Consider the following 26,698-nt stretch of genomic DNA (forward strand, 5'->3'; position numbering starts at 1 on the left):
CTGTCCCTGGAGGCTATGCAAGCAGAGGCTGGAGTAGAATGGGTGGGAAGGCGAAGAGCCCTTCAGTTTTTTCCTCTCCGCCCTGGCTGACATCAGGTTCAGACCTTCCTCCTGCAGCTGCAAAGAGCAGTGAAAGTGCTCTCTGGGAGCAGCTGTCTGTGCAGCAGACCCTGTGCATTCAGCCCTGGCATCTCCTGCTGAGCGGAGGGCCGGCCCTGTGTGAGGCCGACTGTTCCTGGGTCTGGTCTTTAAGTGAAAGACACCCTTGCTGCCTTCACGGGCCGCTCTGGGCCTCTGTTTCTCCACCTCTTCCCTGGTCCTTACGATTTGCCACGAATTGCAGCGTCCGCTGTCTGCCTTGTCTTTCCTTCACTCCTGTTTAAGGGAGTATGTGTGCAGGCGTGTGTGCATGCCTTTCCGAGGGGTGAAGGAAGATCAGGAGTCCGTAGTTAAATCTTAACTCAGAGACTTGGAGCTCTTCCTGTGGCTCTGTTACCAAGCCGCCAGCTCGGCTTCATGAACATTAACGCGGTCAGTCTGTGGCCCAGCACCTTGGGTGTGGGCACCTCCGCGGCCACTAAACCCATGTTACCCACCTTCTGTTGCCCTCTCACCACAGCTCATTTTATTTTCAGACAGCACCTTTGTCAAGAAGATCTTGGAGAAGAGCTAGTAAATTTGTCCTCCAAGGCGCTCCCTATTTCTGCTCAAAAATCAGAGACCCACCACGGCTGAATCTTTTCTGTATGGTAATCTCTAGCTCATTTGCTGTTCCTTGAGTGACATGTTTCGGGGACCGCTCCTTCCCAGGGACTCTTTTAGGTTCTGTCCTAGTTTGTCTCTCGTGCTAAGCGTGGGACCTTTTTTAAGTCAGTGAGCCCTGATGCGCCCTTGATTGGAGAGGGGCTGTTCCACTCTCCGGTCGTAAAAGCCAGAGGGGCTGATGCTGCCTGTGCTGTTGCTTGCCACTGTTTGTGTGTGTGTCTTGGAGGTGGTTCTGATTACCTTGGGGTATTCGTGTCCTTGTTCTTGCTGATGCCTTAGACGCAGAACCAGACTTCAGAACTGGTGTCCCCAGAATTCAAGGAAACCAGGCAACTACACTTTTCTGTGTCTCTCTTTGTCTTATTTTGTGCAAAATTAATTGCAGGGACAGAATGAACAGGAGAGTGAACGACCATGAGCTCCTGGGAAGTAGTTTGTGCTCATAAATCGCCTTAAGCTGCATGTGAATAAAGTCACTAAATTATACCCAGGACACTGCCCTAGAGCCTGTTGCCACAGCTGGCAGGAGCTGTGAGTCCGGGCCAGGAGGCTGAGGCCCCAGAAATCTCAGTGGTCAGCCCCTTGGGGCACAGTCAGCTGCGTGTGTGTGGAGCCTGCTGCTTCTTGCCAGGTCATGCTTTCACAGATCTAACTCTGGCGGCCTCCTTCCTCTTTCACAGCTTTGCGTCAGACACATGCCAGTCATGTGTTTCCAAATTAAGCCCTGTTCTGTGGGGAAGAGGCCGTCCGCGGGGGGCGTTGGGCGTCTGCTGGAGGATGTTCTGTAGGCCCCCGTGGCCCAGGCTCCACGCCTGTATCCTATTGCGGGTACAGGCACCATCTCCAGTGTCACTTTCCCATGGCAGCCTTCTTCTAATCGTATTACCACCTTGCCCACCTGGCCTCAGGGCATTTAGAGCTCCTGGCTGGTCTTGGTCTCCTACTCACCACCCACACACCCTGCCCGCCCACACATCGCCTCCTCTCTGCTGGGGTCACACCAGATCTACAGGTTCTGCACCTTCGTGCTTCCTCTCTTGGGAACTCCTGTCCTCCGCCTGACCTGACTGGTGGAGCCAGCTCATTCACACGCCAGCTCCGCTGCCAGCCCGTGGGTACCCCTTCAGGGCCTGTCTCACGCCACCTTGTCCTCCTCTTCCTCGGAGCTGTTTTTCCCACGCCCTGCCTCCCTGTGGCGTGGTGACCGCTGTGCTACATCTGCCCTTCTCACAGGTGGAGAGCGCCCAGGATTGGAGTGCTGCTCCCTTCTGAATCTGGGCAGTTAGTTCCTGCTGTGGGGTGGGGCATCCTCAGCTGGTGACTGGATGCGTGGACAGCAGAGGGAGGTTTTGTACTGAATCTTTCCAAGAGCCCGCTTGAGACTGCGCACTCCAAGAACAGGAGCCATGCCTGCCTGGCAGTGCCCAGGATCTTCAGTGGGAAAGTGACAGAAAGGCCAGTGGGAGCGCCCTGGCACAGGTATGCACTCCAGCTCTGCTGTGGCAGGAGAGCTCGGCAGTCTTGGGCACACAGGCTAGCAGGCGTAGAGCTCTGGCACTGTCTAGCACCTCCAAAGACTGGGAGGCCGCTCCCAGTGTCTAGTGCGTGAATAAGAGGGCCCCTTAGGGCCTGCTCGGGGGCCTCTTTACTCTTATGTTAAATACAGTTCTAGCACAGAAGAGGAGCTGATTATCCAGTTCAGGAAATTCGAAGCAGCTAATTAACAGTACAAGAGCAATTTCAGGATTGTAGGCGTTCTCATGATAGTGACAGTCATCCCACCCATAAGAAAGGACAGACCGCAGCACTGTCAAAGATGTAGGACCCTACAAGCCCACAGCCTGGGGTGTCCGTGTCCCCAAACAGCCTTCCTTGGCTCTTTGGGCCCTAAATCCATCATACAGTGATGCGATGACTTAGAAAAATCTGGAAAAGTCCCTTCCTATTGGACTCCAGAAAGACAGCAGAGTAGTTACCACGTATTAGAAGTAGCTCCTTAGCATATTAGAGTTTTCTGTTTGTTTGGTTTCTTTTCTTTTCTTTTTTCTTTGATACAAGGTCTCACTATATAGTCCAGGCTGGTCGCAAACTCACAACAATCTTCCTGCCCTAGCCTCCTGTGTTGGGGTCACAGTTGTATGGTGCCATACCTGGCTAGTAGGTTAGAGTTTTTGAGTTGGTTATACTTCTTGGTGATTATCCCCATAATCCTGTATGGAAATGAAACCAGAGACCCAGGGAACTGAGGAACCAGCCTACATGCACCCAGGAGGAACCAGCAGGATCCAGGTTGGATTTTTCAGTGCTCTTTGTAACTAAGTGCACTTTAGTTATCTGGAGCAGGTGCTAGTAAACATTTTCTGTAAGAGACTGGGTAAGAAATACTTTAGATTTGCAGGACAAGAGGCTAGAATAAAATTTACAGTGTTATGTAAGTACTTATATAACAACAGAGAAAACAAATTTCCACATTTTTTGTTAATGAAATTCAAATAATATCATATATAATTTTTATGTAGGTCTACTAACAAAAAGAATGGAATTATTTATGTAGGGGCACAGTTAGTTTCTCCGTCATCAAAATTATCTGCAAATACAGATATTCTTCATTTAATGACCTATCTGGTTAATGTCTATTCAGGCTTACTACCCACATCTAGGACTTATGACCCATCTCTTTTTTTTTTGTACAGTTCTGTAAGTCTTCTTTATTGAGCTTGTGTCTTTTTTTTGGTACAGTACTCCTTGTTTATACAGTACTGTCAGTTTTGCTGATTGCACTGTATAGTACAGTGCTGTAGTTTTATGTTCTGTTGTGTTATAGTACTGCGTGGAAGAGATAGGCAAGTAAAAGCAGTCATCAGATTGGGGTTTCCTTCGACCATTTCTTTGTTTTGAATATTGTAATGTGCATATGTCCATACTATTGACAGTCCCTCATTTAGCGACCAGTTGAAGTTGCCAAGTGAGTGGAACTTGGTTATCAGATGAGGAACATCGGTACTCCCGTTAGTGGTGACTGTAATGAGCTTCCATTCCACGTGGTTCGTCTCTGAACACATCCTTTGACACTGACAGTTACTGCCAGATAATGATGTCAGGCCATGAGCAAATAATTTTAGTGGAAATATTAACCATTGGATGCCAGGCTTTATAGAATTCTGTTAGCTTGATCCCTTGATATTTTCTTGTTAGCATATTATTTCTGTCACTTTCAATTGAAAGGTAAGTGGAAGTTCCTCAGTTGTATAGTCAGGTGAATTTTTAAATCAGGCATTTCGCTTGTACTCAGATCAAGAGCTGAAGAATGCTGCCAGAACTATGGTTTAAGCTCAGAAAAATGTGCAGCTTTTTGTGGGGATGGAGGAGCTCACTTCTTGTTGAACCCTTAATACTCCAGAATTGTACAAAGCAACTTGACTTTACTTAAGAGTCAAACAATCCCAGTTTCATTGGAATGACTTTATCTTGTAATTTTATTTATTTTTTTTATTTTAATTTTTAAATTTATTTTGGTTTTTTGAGACAGGGTCTCACTATGGAGTTTAGGCTGGCCTTGAACTCACTGTAGCCCAGTCTGAGCTCAAACTCATAGCAGATCCTCCTGCCTCAGCCTTCTGGGTGCTGGGATTATAGGCATGTGGCACCATGCCCAGCACCTTGTAGTTTTAAATTAGCCTCATTAAAAAACATCAGTTGTACAGCAAAAGCTAATATCCAAATCCATTTACATTTAATAATAGTGGTTGAAGACACTTCTTTTTTTTATTTGAAGACAGTTCTTGTTCAGAAAAATTTTAATATTGTCTCAAAACATAATAGCTACATTAAACTTCACCACTGCCATACTGTTAAACTGTTCTGGGATAGGATAAGTAGAATATTCAGCTGCTTCTTCTGAAAGTAATTCATAGAACTGAAAAGTTAACTCCACGACATTAAATTTCATTGTTGACATTCCTAGCTCAAGGGTATACTAGAGTTGAATATTTTCTGCATAGTGTCTACTGATGAATAAGATAGTGACTAACCATGAGCTTTAAACACCTTACATTTTTCATAGGCTTTGCAAATTTGCCCAACTAAGCCCTTTTCTGCTCCACACTTTTTTTTTTTCTTTTACCACCATCAGTTATAACACATCTTAGGAGATTCCACTTCAGGTTATATTAAATTAGTGTTTTCTCACCTCCTTTGAAAATGTTATTGCTTGTAGTTGTTTTATGCTAATTCTCTTGAATTAGCATACTTGGTCTTGAATCCTCAAACAGCAAGCAATATTGGTAACATCATTAGATTCATCACAAGCCAAGATTTCCCAAGGGAGCAGTGAAACCTTCTGTCCTTGAGAGTGATGTCACAGGACATACAGTGAAGCCAGCACTTCATTACCACCACCTGGTGGTACCAGGGTGCCCTGTCACAAGGTGGCAGTGGAGGCCAGGTAGAATGCAGTAGCCCTTTACTCTGGAGTTTGTTAGTGGAGGCCTAGTGGGAAACGGGCTTCTACCTAGCAGCAATGCATTGGCACCCTCCTCCCCACCCCACAGGGTGATGGAGGAGGCCTGCTAAAAGATTTAATGTCCAGCACACAATAAAAATTACCATGTCAAGAACCACAAAAATCTGCACTTGAATGAAAAAAGACAGATGTTCATAAACATCAGCATCAAGATGACATAGATGTTAGAATTACACAAGACATGAAGAAGAACAAAACACCCTGAAACTGCTGAAAAATATAGTGGCTAAAACAAAAAAATGGTGGTGCATGGCTGGCTGTAATCCCAGCACTCAGGAGGCTGAGGCAGGAGGATCACTGTGAGTTAAAGGCCAGCCTGAACTATATAGCAAAACCCTATCTCAAAAAACAAAAAGCCCAAAAAACTCAGTAAGTGGCTTCATTGCAGAGGGAAGACAGGAATTGTTGAATGTGAAGATATAATAGTAGGAATTATCCAGACTGAACAGAAAGAGCCTAGATTGGTGGGAGAGACAGAGAACCTGAGGGTCTTGTGGTATTAAGAACAAAACATTTAGGGGCTGGGGGTTTAGCTCAGCAGCAAAAGCGCCTGCCTGGCAAGCGCAAGGTCGTGAGTTCGGTTCCCGGTACCGGAGAAAAACCAAAAAAAAAAAAAAAGAACAAAACATTTAGCATTTGGTGCTGGGAGATAGTTCAAGTACTTACCTAGCTTGCACAAGAGCCCTGGGTTCAAGGCTCAGTACTGGGAAGAAGAAAATAAAAGGTTTAATCTTTCTGTCCTTGTAATCCCAGAAGAAGAAAAAGAAGGCAAGGCTGAGAAAATATTGAAGAAACAGTAAATGGCTGAAAAGTTTTCAAATCTGATGAAAGACATAAATCTACAGGGTCAGAGGCTGAGCAAACCCCAAACAAGATAACCTTAAATAAAACCACGCCAACATGTTGGTTGGGATGATAAGCTGGAGGGTCTAGCTAGCAAGGAATCCAAGTCACCCTTCTGGGCCCTGCTCTTTAGATTGGCTGGAAGAGTGTACTTTTCCCTGAGCACCAGTTTCTGAAGGCGGAACTAGGTAGGCAATTATAATCCCAGCGGTCTGGGAGGCTGAGACAGGGAGGGCAATTGCAAGTTCAGACTCATCTTGGGTAACTTAGTGATTTAGTGAGACCTTGACTCAAAAAATAGAAAGGGCTGGGGATATAGCTCAGTGTAAATACCCTGAATTCAATCTTCTGGGTTGATTCCCCAGTACTGCAAATAAGTAAGTAATTAAAATACAATATAACAACTATTCACATAGCATTTGCATTATATTAGGTATTGTAAACCATCTAGAGATGATTGAAAATATACAGGAGGATATGCACAGGCATACACAAATACTGCAGGGTTTTGTTAAGGGACTCAAGAACCCAAGGATTTTGGTATCCTTGGGGTCCTGGAACCAATCCCTTGATGACCAAAGGACAGCTGTATAGGTTTTGCTCTTCTCTGTCTCTGTGTTGTATTTTATAATAAAAATGAAAGCTCTTCTGTGGAGATCTAATTCATAATAAAAGATTAAATCTATTCAGCTGTATTTGGGATGGGAGAGACTCATGTGACTGGTGTCTTGATACCTTTTTCTGTCTCTGATTTTACAGATGAGAACATTGACACCTACCTAGGGGTTCTACACAAATCAATTAATTAACAAATACACAAATTAATAAATAAGGAGTTTGTCCGGGGTCCCAGGCAGCTGGTGGCCGGACTGTGTCGCTAAAGCCTGGTCCAGTCACTCTTCCAGTGTTTCCATTTCCTCCCTCCCTCCTTCCTTCCCTTGCTGACAGATACGGCTTTAGGCCTGTGAGCCTGCCTCATCCTGTGTTCCCTTCCACCTCATCCTGTGACGGCGGAAAGAAGAAAGTCACAGACTGAGTACTCTTGGGCAAAGGGTTGCACAGGGCTCCCAGAGTTTCCTTGGAGCTCTGTGGGCATCTCAAGCTGACCATCTCCTGGTCACCCTGTGACCACCTGACATGGAGGGTGGTATCAGTGAAGATGGCCAGAACTTCCCCATGGAAGTTATTTCACTGCAGGGATGTATCTCATATTGTGCAAGGGCAGGCGCCTCAGGGCACTGCAGCAAATGTAGGGGTGCTCGGTTTGCAGACCCAGGGCGAGTCTATGCCTCTGGGTTCCCTGGGCGGCGGCAGCTGGAGGTCCCAGGTTTCAACTGTGTCTCTTCAGATCGTGCTGTGTCCCCTTCATGACTGGATCTGTGAAACATGGGTTGGCAGTGGTGGTTTGGAACTAACTCTTCCTACGTGGCGGCACAGTTAGGCACTCCTTTTGGTTCAGGGAATACCACGAAAGTTGCTGAGAACGTTTGGAAGCTTCTGTCCTAGAGGATATGCATGTAGGAACAGCACAGACAATACTGCTTTTATTTGTTTTGTTTGGGCTTTTTTCCCCCTTACTGTATAGTTCAGGCTGGCCTGGAACTCACTACAGACACGCCTCATTTAACAATCAAGTTCCATTCCTGCGACTTGGTTGTTAAATGAATTGGTTGCTAAATGAGGAATTGCATATGGTATGTACATTACAATACTCAAAACAAAAAAATGGCCAAAGGAAACTCCAGCTTGATGACTTTGCTTTTTATTTGCATATGCTCATGTGCAGTTCTGTAATGTATAACAACATAAAACTACAGTACTGTATAAATGGTATACTATACAAGAAAAGATACTGAGGCTTTGTAAACAAGATGTGCAGAACTGTACCAAAAAGTGACAGGTTGTAAGTTCAAACAGTCATTAATCAGGTAGGTGTTAAACAAGGAATATCTATATGTAGGCTAAACTGACCTTGAACTTGTAGTGATCCTCCTGCCTCAGCCTTCTGAGTGCTGGGATTACAAGTGTGTGCGGGCTGCAGTATGGCTTTTATTTACTCACATTTCATGTTGTTGACTCCTGACAGTTTTGTTTTCCACTTGTCATAATACTGTATATTCACCTGTTCCCTTCGTTTGTTCCCTGAATGGTTACTGAGCACTAAGTGGGAGGGGCTAGTCGAACCAAGGTCTGGAGAATGAGTTTCGCCCCAGGGCAGCCTGCAGCCCCTGCAGCTCCTGGCCCCTCTTCTTGACAGTGGGCAGTGCCTCTTGGTTTCCTCCCTGTGCAGGAATCTGCTGCTGACTCTGACCTCAAGGAGCAGAAGCAGCGAGTATGCGAGTGAGAGACAGGAGAAGGAAGACGAGTCAGCTCACCCTGCAGACCCCACGTGGGCAGGTCTAGGTTGTGTCTTTCAGATTGTAAAACCGTCCAAACTCTGAGTGCGTGCGCTGCCAGCTCAGCTACCCTAGAATCAGAGCAATTTATGGGTTCATTCATTCAATAAATTGATACTGGGTGCTCATACGTCAGTCTACGACACTGCAAAGTCCTTGCCCTTGTGGGCCTGACTCTCCAGGCAGAGAGATAGCCAGTGTGATAAAATGTGTACGATACTGGCAGGTAGTGATAAGTGCTGTGCAGGTGAGGGGAGGCAGCATGGCCAGGGGGCTGTCTTAGTGCAGGCAGTCTGCAGACTTGCATGATGGCAGGGGGTGAGACCTGCAGGTAATACCAGCAAGACAGAGTCCAGCAATGTCAACATGTGCAAAGACCCTTAGGCAGAAAGAGGCCCAGGTGACCTTTGCGGTATGGGGAGAGGGGTATCTAAGGGTGAGATCACAAAGGGCTCCATATGCTATGGAAGGACTTTAGATTTTTACTAAGTAATCTGGAACTGTTGGAGGGTTTTGATGAGGAGGTGGTGTGGTCTGACTTTCTTTTTAAAGGCTACCTCTGGCTGCTGCGTGGGGAGCAGCCCATCTGTCAGGAGTCTCTTGCAGTGGCCAGGGTGGCAAGAACGTGATTACAGGGGTGCAGATTCGCTGCTGTCCTTGCTCCCCAGCACCCTGTCAGCTTAGCACGTGCAGGGAATGTACTTGCTCTTCTGAGTTGCGCAGCCAGCACGTGTGTGTGGAGAAACTAAGCTGGCTCCGTGGGTGTCTCTGCTCTTCCGGGAAATAAGGGACCTGGGCCGCCTGGAGTGAGCAGGGAGGTGGGTGGAGAGACAGGAAGTGACACTGGCTGCCGTTGGATTCGGATTGGGGGCTTCCAGGGCCTGCACATGCGTCCTGAGCAGACTCCAGCTGGCCCCAGCTGGCCCCGGCAGGCTCTGAGGGGCAGTTACCTCCTGATTCTGTGGGACAGGACCTTCCAGAGTCTGTCAAAGCAAGCAAGTGCCGAACGCCTCTCAGTCTGATTTTTGAAAACTTGACAGACGGTGCGTGGGCTTGACTGAGATGCTGACTGGGCCGGACAGATACACATGACTAGCACCAAATAAATAGGAAACGTGTGTCTAGCACTTACATAGAAACAGTGTTCTCTGAGGACACCACAGTTAAATTTGCTCTTAAAGGTCAGAATCAATAAGGACAGGGCTGGGGGCTGGAGGTGCGTGGAGCTCATTGTAGAACGCTTGCATAGATGTGCAGGGCCCTGGCATTGATCCCCAGCACCTAAAGCAAAGCAATAGCAGCAACAGTAAAAAACTGAGTTATGATGAACTCCAGCTGCTAGGAAGTACCTCTGATTAGTGAGAAAACAAAGAACCAGGCCTGAGGATCAGTTTCCCTGCGAGTTAAAGCAGCAGGACTATGCCCAGAGCCCTTGGATGCTCTCGTGGCTTAGGGCAAGCCCTGTGGTTTCCTAAAGGGAAGGAAGCCACCAGACGTCGGATGAAAGCCATCGCCCATTGTTGGAGTTGCTGAGATGTGACTCAGCCATCCCTGCTTGAGCTGTGGCGAAAGCAACCCGCTTGGTCACAGTGCGATGCAAAATGTGCATTGTTCAGATTCTAGGACTGAGCCCAGCCTTGCTGGAAGGAAGGGGTGGAAGTGCCCTGCCCAGAGTTCAGATTCTATGAAAGATCTGCCTTCCTGCCAGGTTTCAGTGGTGGATAGGCTGGTTGAACATCTAAGGGCAGAGGTTGGTGAACTGAGGGTCCCAACACCGCGGCTGGCCCAGCAGCTTGCCAAGATTTGCAAAACAAAGAAGCTGTTTACCTCAGATCATGGTTTATTATTGCAAAAGGATGCATATTAAAGTGAGCAAAGGAAAAGGCCTGGAGGTTGGGTCCAGGAGAGGTCAGGTATGAGTTTCAGGTTGGCCTCTCCCAGTGGAGTTGCAGGGACAGTGCTTAATTTTCCTGGCAGCAACATGTGACAACCTGTATGAAGTACAGATGGTCCCTGACTTCATGCTGGCTCCAGAGCAGGGCCGCAGGACCATTCTGCTTTGCATTTTCTGTGCGGTATTCGGTAACTTACATGAGATGTTCAAGACTTTGGTATCCAGTAGGCTTTGTGTTAGATGATTTTGCCCAGCTGTAGGCTCGTGTATGTGTTTTGGGCACATTTGAAGTCGGCTGGACTAAGCTGCGATGTTTAGTAGTTTGCGTGTATTAAGTGCATTTTTTCCCCTTGAGGCACTGGGGATTGAACCCAGGGAGTCTGTGCTCAACTACATCCCCAGACCATTTTATTTTTCACTTTTATTTTTCACTTTGAAGCAAGGACTTTCTAAGTCACTTAAGTTTCCTGGGCTGGGCTCAACTTTGTGATCCTTCTGCCTCAGTCTCCCGGAGTACATAGGTGTGTGCCACCGTGCCTGACTTTAAACACTTTTTTTTTTTTTTTTTTTTTGTTTTTCTCCGGTACCGGGAACCGAACTCACGACCTTGCGCTTGCCAGGCAGGCGCTTTTGCCGCTGAGCTAAATCCCCAGCCCCTGAACACATTTTTGACTTAATACTTTTTCAGTTTTTGATGGGATTATCAAGACATAACCCCAGCATCATCAGCAAGTTAAGAAGCTTCTGTGTGGCCAACCAGAGATGCTCCCCAAGAAGTCCGGGGTGTCTTGGGGTCGGTCTGTGGGCGTGGAGCACTTGTACCTGGAAGCTTACTTACTTGGTCTCTCCCACACTTGGACCTCAGACGGATGCAGTGATCCAAAGCCTGGCATGCAAAGCCAAGTGCTCACCACAAGTCTCGTTCCTAGCATTAACTATTTCCAAGGCCCAAGTTCTCAGGGATCCAGAGACATTCTTGTGAGGCCAGAGGTTCTGGGGTTAGAGCTTATTTCATAGAGCCCTTCAGGGGCCGACCTTGAAGACCCCTGGACTCTTCAGGATTTGGGACATCCTGAGGGTTGGAGAAGGGTTTCTGAGCGAATATCTCCTGCCCAGGGCTCTGGTGCTGCAGCCCCACAGGCGTGATGCTGGGGCCACAGCATTCGGGGGAACCCCAACCTCTCTCAGGTGCACTGTGCTCCTCCCTGCTGACGTCTGCCGTTTCTGTCTCCTGACAGTTCTGTGATCAACATGGGCGACTCCCACATGGACACTGGTGCCAGCAATGCGGAGGCAGTAGCCGAAGAAGTGTCTCTCTTCAGCATGACGGACATGATTCTGTTTTCTCTCATCATGGGTGTCCTAACCTACTGGTTCCTCTTTAGAAAGAAGAAAGAAGAAGTCCCCGAGTTCACTAAAATTTCAACAACGTAAGTGGCAGTGCCCAGCCCCCTTGTCCCTCCTCTTCCTCAGCGTTCCTGAGCACCCCTTGCATCCTTCCAAGCAACACCCCACACTTTGGCCAGGGCTGAGAGAAAAGGGGACGCTGGGGAGCATTTCAGGCTGAATTTGGGGTTTGGCCTTCTTAATGGATCGCTCAGAATTGGCTTAATAATCCCTGATGTTTCCACAGCATGTCAGCAGAACATACCATTTTACTTTGAGATAAAAACTTGAGGCCTCAGCCAGCAAGTTGCAGAGCTTTGATTCACTCGAGGCCCAGTGATTGGGTTTTGTAAGCAGGCAGCTCAGAGCTGCCTTTGCATAGAGTTATACAGTAGGGAAGTCACTCCTCGTTGGATTTTGTGCAGTTCTTTTTAATACCAATAAGGAGAATCATCGTTTGTTACTTCTTTATTACTTAACACTTGCAGACTTCTCCTTTGGAGGAGGTAAGCTTAAGCTTAGAGCTTCGGGGAGTTATCAAGCCCAACTTTCCTAACAGTATTTTATTTTTACTTTGTTGGAATTTGCTTAACTTTCCATAAAGCCTCCTTGTAAGTGTAAGTAAAAAGGGCTTAGAGTGTTGACACACCAGTAATCCCAGCACTGTGGGAGGCTGAGGCAGAAGGATGGCAAATTCGAGCCTACTCTGGGCAACTTAGTGATTGAACAAGACCCTGTCTCAGTATAAAAGATTTCTTAAAAGGTGGGGTTGGGAATGGAGTTCAGTGGAAGGGCCCTGGGTTTAATCCCCAGTACCATGGAAGAAAAAATAAATAAAAGAGTGAATTAGTTAAAGAAAAATACTAAGGGGGACTGGGGATTTAGCTCAGCGGCAAAGCACCTGCCTGGCAAGTGCAAGGTCGTGAGTTCGGTTCCTGGTACCGGAAAAAAACCAAAAAAAAAAAAAAAAAATACTAAGGGAATAATGGGACAGATGCATGTAGATAGGAAAAAGTGATGATACAGATGTAGCCAAGTGACTGCACCCTTACTGAGCTACATCCTAGCCCTGGGTAACACCCTTCCCTCCTAGAAGTTAGTCTTCCACCATTAAAGCAGGTGTTTGTGGAATACAATTCTTGTGCTGGTAGGGCATTTATTTTACTTGTTTAAAAACTGGGTTAAGTCTTATCTTCCTCAGTGATCAGCTGAACAGATATCTACAGAGGCCCCAGCTACAGCATTCTAGGGCTTCTCTAGCTCAAGTCTCCAAATCTTTCCAGACTTCTGAAAATCAGTTCCAAAGCGTTCTGAACCACGTGGTCAGGTGTAGTCACAGCAACAACCCCACATCTGGTATCAATTTTCTGTATTAGTGAGCTTTCCCATCACTGACACAATACCGAACACCTACAAGTGGAAAGAGGAGAAGTTTGATTTGGTTCATAATTTCAGGAGATTTAGTCCATGGTCAGGTGATTCCAAGGCAAAAGAGTGTGGCAGAGCACTGATGCTTAGTACATGATGGCTGTAAATCAGAGCAAGAAACCAGTGCCGGAGAAAAAGAGGCAAGGGGCCAGATGCAGACGCCAGGTCAATCAGGTCGACAGTCTACCTTTACCATCACAATGCCAACAAGCATGAAAGCTATGGGCATGGATATTTGAAAGCCAAATCAATGAGCCAGCTGCAGCCTGGCCAGCAAACAGTTAGAATATGGAAAGCCATAGGAAATACTTCTGTAGTTACCTGTGCTTCTGCTGTGGGCTTGTGGGCTCCATGGATCCAGGAGGACCCCTGGGTGCTCAGGTGAATCTCCCAGTGTGTGGGCCTCTTGCCCTCCCTGCTACCCGCCAGGAGCCCGGATACTCTCTGTGCGGCCACTGCCCATGTGTGGCTGAAGAAGACACTACCATGAACCTTCTGGAGGTGGGGTCCTCGAGGCTGGCGCACCTGCCCTCCTGGCACAGATCAGCATTCCTTCCTCTGGGAAGCTGCTCTGGACAGTGAAGGCTTAATACATCCATACAGCAGACTGCACCCGTGAAGTCTTAGTAACTTTACCTGTCACGATTTAAAGGAGGAGAGATTTATTTTGGCTCACGGTTTTTAGAGGATTCAGTCCGTGGTTGGCTGGCTCCAAAGTAGAAATGGCGTGGTGGAGGGGCCTGGCAGAGAGAAGCTAACCAGCCCATGGCAGCGAGGAAGCAGAGAGAGAAGGGAGGAGCCACGGAGGAGAATTCGGCCTTCCAGGTCTCACCCCCAGGCGACGCACCTCCAACCAGAGTTGGCAGAGCCTAGTATTACATTGCATTTCTCTGATGCTCACTGAAGTTGCTCCCCTTTCTGAACGTTTATTGTCCACTTAAACCTTTGGTGAAGGTCCTATTCTAGAGTCTTGGGTTCTCAGCCTTCTTGTCAGTTTGTCTGAGTTCTTTATATTTTAGGTGTGACATTCCTTTCTGAGATACGTGCACTACAAATATCTTTTCCCTGCCACAGCCTTCCTTTTATTCTTAGTCGTCTTTTGGTGATGAGAAGTTCTTCATTTAAGCTTAATCTAATTTGTTAGCCTTTTAATCAGTCTTAACCTTTATGGCTTAAGCTTTTGTTTCCAGTTTAAGAAATCTTCACCAGGGTTGGGGCATAGCTCAGTGGTAGGCCACTGGCCTAGCATGTTTTTTTGAGGCCTTGGGTTCAATCCCCGGGCTGCAGAAAGAAAGAAGAAAGGAAGGAATAAAGGAAGAAACAAGGAGGAAGGAAGAAGAAATCTTGAAGTCATGAAGATAATCTTTTGTGTGCTCACTTTGGCAGCACATATACTAAAATTGGAATGATACAGATAGTGTTTTGTGTTTTCTTCTAGAAGGTTGTTTTAGCTTTTATTCTTATTTTTTGTTTGTTTGTTTTGTTTTTGTTTTTTCCGGTACCGGGAATCGAACCCACGACCTCGCACTTGCCAGGCACATGCTGTGACGCTGAGCTAAATCCCCAGCCCTAGCTTTTATTCTTAAATGGAATCCAGCTGACACTGGTAAACGTGAACTAGTTTAAGATTCCTTTCATTCCTCACGGATGTCTGGTTATGCAAATAGCCTTCCGTGCCCACTGTTTCCTTCGGCCTCACACTAGACACAGATCAGGTGACCACCTGTGTGAGGTGGATTTCTAGACCTTCTTCTGTTTTGCTGAGCTGTAATCTGTCCTGTCACCAATACCATGTTGTCCTGTTTTCTGTGACCTCATAGTCACAAAAGTCATAGTCACGTAGTCACAGAAGTCTATGACTGTGTCTTGACACCTGGTGATCTAAATCCTCCAGCTTTGTTCTTTAAGATTCTCTTGGCTTTTTTTCCCCTTGACATAAATTTTAGAGCCAGTCCACCAAACTCAAATTTTAAAAATGAAACCCCTGCTAGGGTTTAGTTGGGATTAGATGGAATTTAGATCCTTCATCATGAGCCTTCTAGGTCCTGACTAGTTTATGTCCCCAGCAGGTCCTTTGGAACTGTTTTCAGTAGCAGTTAGACTTGTTCAGGAGGAGCAGTCCCGAGCTCTCTCGCCCAGTGACATGCACCTCGTGTGCCCCTAGATGGAGCCTAGGAGGCCCGGGGCGTGCCAGGCCCGCTCTGAGTGTTGCGTGCTGCATGGGAAGGGCCCTCTTGGGTGGGGATTTGTTTGCATTGGCGGGGTTCCCTTCCTGTCTGTCTGGGGCCCCACGTTAGCACAGGGATGCCCATTGGAGTGATGCTACCCGCAGAATGGCTGTTGCTTAACAAATGCTGGGTCCGTATATGTGGCTGCCTTCTTGGCAAACTGTGCCTGGGTTTGGTTTACACATTTTTGGGGGTAAGGGCGGGGTTTAAGACAGGATCCTGCTCTGTAATTCAGGCTGGCCTTGAACTCACTATGTAGCCCAGGCTGATGTCAAATTTACAGCAGTCCTCTTGCCTCAGCCTCTGGATTGCTGGGATTGCACAGTATTTTTTTTTTTTTTTAAGTGTAGTTAAAACATTAAGAAGTCTGGCAGTATCACCTAACAACCAGACTTTGAAGTTCTTTTTTTTTTTTTAAATTTTACTTAAAGAGAAAAAACCAGTAAAACAAAATTTCAAAACAAGATAATAAGAGGGTAACAGTGGTTAATACATTGCATATTATTATCTTTAAATTAGTTATTCAAAGTATAAGATAGCTTCTTTTGAAAAAGGAGAAAAAAGCAAAGAACTCCCAGAGGACCTGGCCATGCTGGGCCCAGGGAGACACACACAGCAGGGGCCCCGCCCATGTCCCCCCAACCCCACGCTCACGGCTGCGGCTCCCAGGGAGCTCTGCAGCACTCCCACTCCAATCTCTGCACTGCTCCTGGAGCCAGAGGGTGCTTCTCACTTTGCAACATTCCAAACAGACACCAAAGTGTAGAGCACAGGAAAGTGAGCCCGTCCTGACCCATTACTCAGTTTTGACGAACGCCAGCTCCTCGCCTTCTCCTGACTTTCTTCCACCCCTCTCCCTGCTGCTCTGAGCTATTTTAAAACAATCCCCAGAAATCATTTTGTCTGCAAGTCTCTGTCCTCCAAAGTTGAAGGACTGTTCTTTAAATATCACGCAGTGCTGTCCTCACACTCCCGAAGGCCAGCACTAGCCCTTCTCCGTGGTCACACCCCATCAGATCCCTGAGGGGCAGGGCCATGTTTTCTTTGACATTTTTAATAGTGTTTTGTTTTTAAAATTCAGGATCGAAACGAAGCCCATTTATTACAATTAGTAAATCTAATCTTTCTCTTTCCTAAGGAATTAGATATATTAAGGTATAATTTACATGCAATAAAGCTTCCCCTTTTTGGGCTGAGCATGGTGCCATGTGTCTTTAATCCCAGTGCAAGGGAGGCTGAGGCAGGAAGATCTTGAGTGTGAGCCAAGCTTGGACTCTATTGTGAGATCCATCTCAAAATTCAAAGCAAAACCCTTTTAACTGTACAGCTGAATCTTGAAAGATGTGTGTAGTTGAATCACAATCAAGATGTAGCGCATTCCACCACTCCTGAAAAGTTCTCCCATTTCCTTAGTCTCCCCTGCCCTATCCCAGCCCTCAGCCACTGCATCACTGATCTGTCTGTCCCTGTAATTGAGACTGTTCCAAAATGTCACATAAATGGAGTTCTGTAGCTACAGCTTTCTGTGCCTGACGTCTGCTCCTTCACACAATGTCATTCACTGGCTTCCTTCCACCCCCTAGCCCAGCCTTGCAGCGTTTATGGGGAAAAACCACATCAGTTAGCCAGAGTTTCCCACAGTCTGCTTCTGCCGCTCGAGTCCTACTGGGGGCTGTTTTGGAAAGACAAAAAAGACCTCATTCCCCCAAGTGACCTTTATTTTAGGGCACACTTTGACAGAAAATCAAAAATGTCACTTCTTTTTTTTTTTTTTCCCCCGGTATCGGGGATCAAACTCATGACCTTGCGCTTGCCAGGCAGGTGCTGTGCTGCTGAGCTAAATCCCCAGCCCCTAAAAACGTCACTTCTGACAGAAAGCTAGGAGTCAAGGCTGCTGCCATCACTTACTTCTGCTGTTATCTTTTGTTTTTTCTTCCCAGTAGTGTTATGCTGGATTTATCCCTGAGCAACGTTTCTGATGCCCTCCCCACCTCCTCTTCCGCTTGGGAGCCCTGTGCTCCTTCCTGGTGAGGATAGGCTCGGAGGGGCAGGGGAGCTCATGTGTGTGTGGCTCCATCCCTGAGCTGAGTGCAGCAGTGCAGCCTGGGTACTGTGCTCATCTGGACGTGTTTAGTGACCAGAGACTGGACATCTAAGTTTAAGCTCAGCATCACCCTAGATTTTTTAGAATATGCAGCACAAACTCAGCACTTTTTTGGGACGAGTGGCCCTGGGTCCAGCCTCACTATTTCCCCTGGGCACACCTGCCAGCTCCGCCATTATGCCAGAATGGCACACATTGTTTTTCTTTTCTTTTTGGGGGGGGGGTCTTTTTGAGACAGGGTCTCACTCTGCAGTTCAGGCTGGTCTTGAACTCACTTTGTAGCCCAGGCTGGCCTCGAACTTGCAACGATCCTCCTGCCTCAGCCTCCTAAGTGCTGGTATTACAGGCTTGCGCCACCATGCCCGGCTACACGTTGCATTTTTAAAGTGACATCTTTCATATGCTTTGTGGCTTTTAGGATATCATGTCATTAATGGGCTGGGCAGTTTCACAGGTGTTCTTAAAGTGAACTCGAAGATTTGGATCTTGTGATTTTCATGATTTTGTGAGGTTTTCTGGCTGGAGAAAGTAGTGAACTGTTTTCCCAGCACTTTTGGTGTTTGCCAGGTGGGAGGTGAGCCAGAGGTCTTGCCCTTTCCAGCTCAGGGTCATTTTTTTCTATACACCTTCGAACATGCAAATAGAAACAAAAGTGAGTTTCATAAAGGGAAAAGTGCTTAGGAGGAGGCCCCTGCCCTCTGGGGAGACGGCAGGAAGCGAGCCCGCTACGGGCACAAGTGTGGGGCTTCTGCTTCCACCTGACTGTGGAGGGGACTTCACTGCCTTTCCTGGTCCCCAGTGAAATCAGGGTGGCCGGTGGCTCTGTTTCTGTGTGCCAGGCATGAGGAGCCCAGGGGATGATGCAGGGTCACACACATTTGGGGAGAAAAGGGTGTGCAGAGTGACCGGACTCTAACGCCAGGGACCATGGGGCACCCTGCACCAGCGTGTCAGGGATGAGCTAGGACTCACCGGAGGGAGCTGGGCGAAGGCTGCAGGAAGGGCTGGAAAGGTGCATCTTGCGAGAGCCTGGCTGTAGGTCTCCAGCAGTCGGGTGACAGGCAGTCGGCATGGAGGGAGCTGAGAGGGGCCTTCCTCAGGGCATGGATTAGTTTCCCAGCTTCACTGAAATACAATTGGCAGATGTACCTTACATACGTTTAAACCGCACCGTGGGAACCTTTGGCCTGGCACAACTGGGGAGCAAGGGAAGATCCCAGAAGCGGCATGGACCTTGGGTTGGAGAGAGCCGGCCCAGGGGCGGGACATGGGCCTGAGGACTGCAGGCCTCGACCTGGCAGTGCTGCCAAGGCCTCTTAGCTGAGCCAACGCCAGGCACAGATAGCAGCACAAGGCTCCAGTGAATCAGAGGAACCCGTGGCAGGGTCGCACGGTGCAGTTCCCTGCCTCACAGCCACCGCCCAGGAGGTGGTCACCCACTCACTCGGGCAGGCTCACCGGCTGGTGGGGAGTCAATGAGCGCAGCCAGGGGTTCTGCACCTGCTCTTGGCTCACTCCTGATGGTGCCCGCCACCCCATCTTGGCCACCTACCCCTTCACTTTCCCTTTGCTCGCTCAGAGACGGCAGGGCCTCTTGTGACAAGACCACCTTGTCTTAGTGGCAGAGGATGTGGGCCTTTCCTGTCACTGGCTGGCTGAGCGCAGTGCCTCTCTCTTCCTGCAGAGTAGCGGTGGCTACCAGCAGGCCAGGCCGCCCAGGCCAAGCTTGGTTTCCTGGGCTGCAGGGATTTGCTGAGGGACCGCAATCCTGTGTGCCTGTGGACACAGGTTAAAGGGACGTGGAGGAGAGCCTTGGGCTAATGGCGGCCACTGGAACTGCAGCGCAGCCTGGGTGACGAGGCCTAGGCTCCCTGGGAAGGAAGGACGGGAGGTGCGCTTAGGACCTAGTGAGCCACGTGTGGTGGGGCGGGGGCAGGGGCAGGGACCTGAGCCCTGTGTGCCACCCGCTGTGGCTCTGGACGCTCCCAGGCCTGGAGCTCAATCGTTGCTTCACCCCCAGTCTCAGATGTAGATAGAAGCCTCCCCCACTTTCTGGGCTCTTCGAATACTAGTGACAGACAGTAGGGGCCAGGGAAGCCCTAACTCCCAGTCCCTTTTTCTTGTCTTTGACCTTTGGCCTCTCACAGATACCCCAGCCTACTCCTCTCCGAGCAGCTGCCGTTGGGGCTGGGCCTGGGCCTGGCCCTGGGGAGAGCTGCTGGGTTTCATTTAAAGTGCAGCAAAACACTTCCCGTTCATACCAGCAGGCCTTTGGGACCCTGACCTTGTGCCCCGGGTCTCTGGGTGTAAAGATGGAACGTTTAGTGGCACCGTCTACCTATGGGAAGAAAGGTGACTGTCCCATCCTACCGAGACCAGCCTGTCCCCTCTGCTGCCATCAACTTTCTAGACCTCTGCCCTCGCCCTGCCCCTCATCACGTGGGCCCTAGGGATCTTGGTCACCCAACACCAGGCGCTGTCAAGGAGCTGTTCGGAAACAGCTGCCCCATGTGCCGCCCAGGCAGGGAGGAAGGAGTCCCAGAAGAAGCCATTGCGCCAGGCAGAAAGTTAAATTTGAGCTGCAGGGCTTCTCCACACTGCCTGGGCCGGAGGAGAGTAGATCACGAAGCGCATCTTGGTTTGTCCAAGCCACAAAGCCCAGTCCCTTTTCCCTCCCCTCCTCCTCGTCTTCCCCACTTGGTGGATGGCAGCTGACTTCTCAAGCTCGAACCAGACTCCTGCTCCCAATTTGGTGTGCGTGTGGTGGGGCTAATTAGAACCTTGCGTGCTCCGCTGTGGAGCCACGTGGTGCTGGCTGCAAGCCGGGTCCAGCTGCCGCCAGCGCACGCCTGAGCCTCGGGCTTTCTGCGGCTGCTTATGCTGGGTACCTCGGAAGTGCTGTCGCCACTGTGTGTCTCCCACTGTGCGTGGCAGGAGAGTGAGGTGTGTTTGCCCCATGACACCCGGGGCGCTCCCCGGTGACACAGACCCAGTGTCGGGCTCCACGGTGGTTTTGTGTGTGTGGTGGGGGATGGAACCAGATCTAATTCGGTATGGTCCCCAGACACCCTGGCAGCCGGATCAGTCCGCTTCCTTTGGGGGCGGCCACCCTGCCATAGCAACTGCACATGCCGGCTGCGGGCTGGACAGGCTGGAAGAGCTTTGTTCACAGACAGGACTTCCTTTTTTTTTTTTTTCTTTTTTTCTTTTTAATGGGAAAGGGGGAGGTGTGGGGAGCAGGCCTCTGATATAAACAGTTACCAAGGAGACCAAGTCGGGGGTTGGAAAGGTTTTCTCCTTCCCTGGGTCCATAGAGGGGGGGTTTGCCCCAGCCGCAGGGGATCACGGGAGGCTGCAGTCTCCAGTCCTGATTCCTCCCTGCTGGAACAGCCAGATGTTGCAGAGTTCTCAGGCTTGTGGGGACGGAAGCAAGCGGGGAGATTCCGAAAGGACTTGGTGCGTGTCGGGTGGCACTTTCAAAGTCTCTGGGCCCAGGTCGCCTGCTCTAGCTCACTGAGGATGGGCAGAGCCGAGCTTGCTATCTACTGGCACCCTGCCACTTTGCAGCAGAGAGCCAGGACCTTCCTCTTTCCTTAAGGGCTGCAGTTGGGAGCAAGAAGCCATGGGGTGCACGTACTCATCTCCGCCGGATGAGCCCGCCCTGAGGTCAGTTCCAGGCCCCAGTGCAGCCTGTGGGACGTGCTGTGGTGTGGAGGGACTGCTTGACGGGCAGCACCCGTGGAGGCATGGAGCCCGGCCTCGAGGGGTTGATGGGCAGAGTCGGGTGCTCCCTGGGCTGCTCCCCCAGTGTCTGGGGCTTGGCTGAGGCCTTTGATCCTAGCTGCATAGGCTGCATCTTCTCCTTCCTAAGGAAGGGATTCGGACTGGAGTCTGGCAGGCCCTGTTCACCTGCTCCTGTGCCTGGGGCCCAGGTCCTGGGAAAACCCAGGTCTCACACGCTCAGAGGGAAATGGTCAGGGCAGAGTGGTCTAGGGTGTGGGCCCTTGGGCTGCGCAGGTGACCTCTGGTTCCCTGAGCCCTGGGCAGGGCCTTGGGATTGAGAGGGAGTTTCCAAGCTGCTTCTCAGGCAGGACAAGTTGCCCAGCAGGGACATAGGGGATTGCTCGGGCGCAGGGTCCTCCTCAGGCGCCTCTTGTCCCAGACGCTGCCCCACGGGATCTCTGTAAGAGGAGAAGGAACATAGAGCTCCTCCTATCCCCTGGGAAGCCAGTGAAGGGACACTGGGCCTCGGAATTTCCTGTTGCTTGGGGAGCTTGGCTCCGGGGGCAGGGAAGGATCGCACTCTCTGGCTACCCTCTGACACCCTCGCCAAACCTGCCCTGCCACGCCCCTTGCCACTGCCAGGGCCAGCCAGCCTGGAGTTGGGCTCTGTCCCACCGTGGCAAGAGGCAGCCTCCGACGCTCCAGCCTGGCCAGCCCCAGAACCGCCCGGGCTGGAGCTGAGCTGGTCTTCAGCTCTGTGGTCCTCATCCAGGAGCCCCTGGCAGCCCGCTTACTTACCATGGCTTCCTCTCCCTTCCCGTCCCAGCTCGCCCAGGAGGCCTTTCCTGCGCTCCCACACGGTAAGCCCGGCGCTGTGGCAGGAGCCGTCCAGTCCATCCGTGTGGTCAGCACATCCTGCCTGTGCCCCTGGCAGTCTTCGGAGTCCCACATTGACCAGTCAGCTCCCTGCTGTCCCCTTGGGCGTGAACCAGGGTCCAGGTGCTGCGCACAGGGCAGGCTGTGTGTACTAAGGCCTCCAGAGGAGCAGGGCTTGCCTGTCCTGTGCCTGCTTCATGGCCGGGCCAGGATTTGCAGAAAAATCTGCCCTTGATGTGTGGTTCCTGCTGTGATTGTCCTCAGAGCCTGTCTTACTTCAGCCAGAGGATGGGCCCTTGAAGACAGGCTGGAGGTGGTGCATTCTCGCCTCTGCCCTGAGTACCTGCAGGTCCCGCTGCGTCTAGAAAGAGGGGGCCGGGGTCCCTGGCCAGCGGGGTGGCCTCTGGTTCCTTCCCTCTGCGTGTCTTTTGGCGATGTGGGTTTTGTGGAAAGAGCTTTCCTCTGAGAAGAGACAGGAGCTGGCTTTTTGCTGATATCAGCCCCGCTCAAAAGACACAGGGCCTTCTCCGTCCACCTCTGCCGGCTGGATGCTGGGTGGAGCACTTGGGACGAGCCAGCCTGAAGGCCGTGATAAACAAGTCAGTGCCAGCCAGTGGGCAGATTGGCGAGAGGCACAGACACCTTTGTCCCTCAAAGTTACTAAAGTCAGGTTGCAAATGAAGCACTTAGAATATGTGGCAGAAAGTACCTGTGCCCCGTTGAGGATGGTGACAGATAACCTTACTGCCCGGGACAGGGAAGGTTGTTCCGAAGAGGAAGTTATGTGCTAAATGACAGCAGGAGCCTCAGGAGAGGACAGAGGAAGGGCAGGCTAGGGAGGCCCGGACAGCAGCCTGTCCATGTGCCCACTCAGGAGTGCGGCGAGGAGGTGAGTGTGGCCGGGGTATGTTGAGAGGCCCCCAGGACAGCCGTGTGCAGAATGGGCGGCCTTGTCCCCTCGAGAGTGTCTTCTCTGACACCAGTCTCTCCTGAGGTGTCATCATTCCAGTGTCCTTACTGTAGGCGCCTTCACATCAACTGTGGATGTCTCTTCTGACACAGGGCAGCAAGTAAGAAGTAACTCACCTCCTTATTATGCAGAGCACTGCACGGTCCTTGTAGCAAAAGAAGGGCAGGGGAGTCGGAAACAGAACTAACTTCAAAGATCAAAAATGATTGAGAACCCCTCAAGCCTGAGAGAGGCCCCCTCAGCATCTTAGTGTACGCAGATCTCCTAGACGTTTGAACACAGTGGGATCCTGTTATCTGTACTTTTTTTTCCATGAAGTTTTTTACTTTATTGATTGATTATGGTGCTAGAATTTGAACCCAGGACCTCGTGCATGGTAGGCAGTTGCTCAATTACTGAGCCCCGCGGCCTGCTCCTCTGTACTGGCCCCTCTGCTTTCTCAGCTGCTTTTCCCATTTCATGGATTAAAAACCTCCCGGGACACAGAGATGCTGGCTGTGATGTAGCTACACCAGCACCGATGGCCTCTCCTGTAATTTGGATCTTTGAGATGTCCTCCCTCCTGCTTTCAAACTTAAAAAATGTATTTTCAATTTTAAGAAGTCACAGACATTTGAACAGTGAGGGAAGCTGTCTTGGCCCTGCCCTTGCCCGGGGACGCCTTCTGGTTAGGCCCCTTTTCCCCACCGGAGGAGCGGCGTGTACCTACCTAGTATTTCCGCGTGCGTTTTCTTCCTGCTGGGCTTTCATTATGCCGGAGCAGGCTTTGAGGAGGGAAGGTGTGTTCGGCGCCCCAGTGGCCTGGGTTCTTTTGCCCAGCTTCCGCTCACTGACTTAAATGTCACTAGAATTTCTATCAAGATAGAATCCCTATCACTTTCTTAAGATGCACCACTTTTGAAGTGTGTAACTCACTGGCCTCTCGCACATTCCCAGAACGGTACAAGCATGGCTGCTAATTGAAAACAGTTCCTTCAGCGCCTCTGAAGGAACCAGTTGCTGCAGCAGTCCCTGCCTGGGCCCCTCCTGCCTTCTGGCCCTGCACATTTGCCTGGCCTGGACGCTTTGTGTGAATGCAATTTGCATCTGGTTTTGTGGCTCCTTTTCTCCACGTGTTGCTTCGTGAGAGGTTGCGGACAGCTTTGTGGCCATCGCTTTGAATCGTTGGCTTCGTGGTTCGTTGGTGCCAGAGGCTCGTGGCTCGGAATTTCAAGGTGCACTCCCGGTGGCCTGGCTTTCCTCACCGCCCCGGGCCGTGAGCGCGAGCCGCTGGCACCTGCTGGCCCTGTAGCCATCTGGTTTATGGTGCCCATAAACAGCAGCGCACTGAGCCTGTGCCAGTTTGTGGGCAGAACCTGGACCCGGGAGCGGAGATGTCCAGACACAAAGCCCCTTGGCATGGTGAGTTGCAGCCAGGCGTGGGCAGAGGAAGGGGCAGGCCCGAGGGTCTCCTTTGTGCTCTGCTGCGACCCTGCCAAGGATGTGTCCCCTCATACGATCTCCCCTGTGACCCCGGCCAGCTCCACCCACACATGCGTGCTGTCCTTCCTCTGGGCCAGGGCTTGATGGCCCTCTGTCCTGCCTCGCGCTGGTGACCTGGTAGGTGGCCCAGTCGCTGGAGTAGTGTGACAGTGACCACCACCCCTGAGGCAGCGCCTGCCATATGCCACACACTAGTTCCGGTCCTTCCTCTGCTGGTTCTTCATTCAGTCCCGCGGAAACTGGCGTGGGGAGTTCCTGTTCCCGCTTGGTGGCTGAACGATGAAGCCCCAGCTCCTTCACACGGCGAGGAAGTGCACCTGGGCCTGCCCCACCCGGCACTTGCCCCCTGCCTTGCCAGCTCCCAGGCCTGCCTGACAGCTGGTCGTGGGAGAGGGGGTTTGGGAAGCGGATTATATACACAAGTGCAGCTCGCGTGTAAACTGCATCGAACTGTAATACCAACAGAAGGATGCGTCTGTGCTTCCTTCGTGCACGGATGGGCGATTCCAGCTGTGTGAGCAGGTCCTCCCGGTACCTCTGCTGTCGTCCCCCGCCCCTCGGGGGTGACCGCTGCCCTGACCTCTGTCCCTAGGTGGGTTCCTCGTCTGAAGGTCACGTGAGACTCAGGCCAGCGCGCTCTCCCCAGCTTCCCTCGCCCCATGTAGTCCCTCCCTCTGGCGTGGGTCCTGGTAGCTCATCCCCTCTGCACGCGTGCGGCGCAGGCCTGGCCGAGGGCGCTGTCCTGCATAGTGTGTCCCCGTGGGCCCCTGCGTGTCTCTGGTGCCCGGGTGTGGGCGTGTACTCTGGGGATGCCAGGGAGAGTTGCGGGGTTCCAGGCTCAGCTCCGGTCCTGCTGTAGAAGGTCCTGCCATGCAGTGTGCCAGCGTGGCTGCTCCTGCCCCACTGTCACCCACAGGGAGTCGCATTTGCCCCCTAGCTTCGCCAGTCTTGTCCGTTTCAGCCATTCTGCTGGGTATGTGACCTGTCTCATCACGCTCTTAGCTTCCCGTTCCCTGGGAACTAATAATGTGGACAGCCTTCCCAGGTGTGCTCTGTGCATTTAGAGGCGTCCTCTAGAAAGGACTGTTCAAGGCCGGACAGTTTCCTGTTAGGTTATTTGTCTTCTTCTGATTATTTGTAGAGATTTCTTATGTTCTCCACCCACATCCTTTGTCTGATACATGTGTGTTGCAGGTACATATCCCTTGCTGTGGCTTGCATTTTGTTCTTTTTTTGGAGACTGTCTCTTGCTATCTTGTCTAGGCTAGCCTTGAACTTGCTATGTAGCCAAGGTTGACATCCAACTTACAGCCCTCCTGCCTCAGCTTCCCGGGTACTAGGATTACAGGCAGGTGCCACCATGCCTGGCTTAAATGAAAGCAACCATAATTTACTGTTCAGACCTGTCACTTGATTCAGAATGGCTTTATTTCAGATGTCCTCATGGTTTGCCACTAGAGAAAGATGTTTCCCATCATGCTGTCTCAGGCCAGGATTCAGCCTTGCCTGGTCTGAGCCCTGGATGAGACCCACTGGGCTGGATATAGTAACCCTGCACCCTGCAGCAGGGCAGAGGGAAGCAAGGACAGAGGACCTGGTCAGTCCCAGCTGATCCTGAGGCTGATTGCCAGCTGTGCCCTGGAAGGGACAGAGAAAGGGGACCGAAGGGGATCTCAAGAAGGAAGATATCCCAGCATCAACTGGGACGGACCAGGTCCTCTGTCCTCTTTGCTCTGCCCCTGCCACAGGGTGCACGGCTGCAATATCCAGCCCGGTGGGTCTCATCCAGGGAGTAGAGCGGGGGTCTGAGGCTCTGGAGGGTGGAGCTGAAGAATGGAGCAAAGGCCGAAACGTTCAGTCCCAAGGACTGTGACTGAGGGAGGGATGAGCAAGGTTGGTGGTGGGCAGTGGCCCGTGAGGCTGTGGACCGATTCTGTGGAAGCCACTGAAGGCTTTAGAGTAGGGGAAGGCAGGGCGGGACCCCATGGCTGTGTGAGGCAGGGGCTGGGTGAGGCAGGTTACAGGCAGAGGTGAGACTAGGCCGAGGGTCCTTCTGAGTGTGGACTGGAGGAGAGGGCCGT

The 26,698-nt window shown here is 50.7% G+C and overlaps 1 protein-coding gene across 2 annotated transcripts in view; it reads left to right on the forward strand.

Annotated features, from left to right (window-relative positions):
* Positions 1 to 26,698, forward strand: part of Por (P450 (cytochrome) oxidoreductase) — a 49,932-nt gene that overhangs the window by 14,336 nt on the left and 8,898 nt on the right. For both annotated transcript variants that reach the window (XM_005396803.2, XM_013520565.1), the window contains exon 2: positions 11,659 to 11,850. In XM_005396803.2, the coding sequence (XP_005396860.1) occupies positions 11,672 to 11,850 (179 nt within the window). In that variant the 5' untranslated portion in view covers positions 11,659 to 11,671. The remainder of the gene's footprint in view (positions 1 to 11,658; positions 11,851 to 26,698) is intronic.

Source organism: Chinchilla lanigera, unplaced genomic scaffold (genome assembly GCF_000276665.1).
Source record: "Chinchilla lanigera isolate Chin_1 unplaced genomic scaffold, ChiLan1.0 scaffold00055, whole genome shotgun sequence".
In the NCBI taxonomy this organism is placed as follows: Eukaryota; Metazoa; Chordata; class Mammalia; order Rodentia; family Chinchillidae; genus Chinchilla; species Chinchilla lanigera.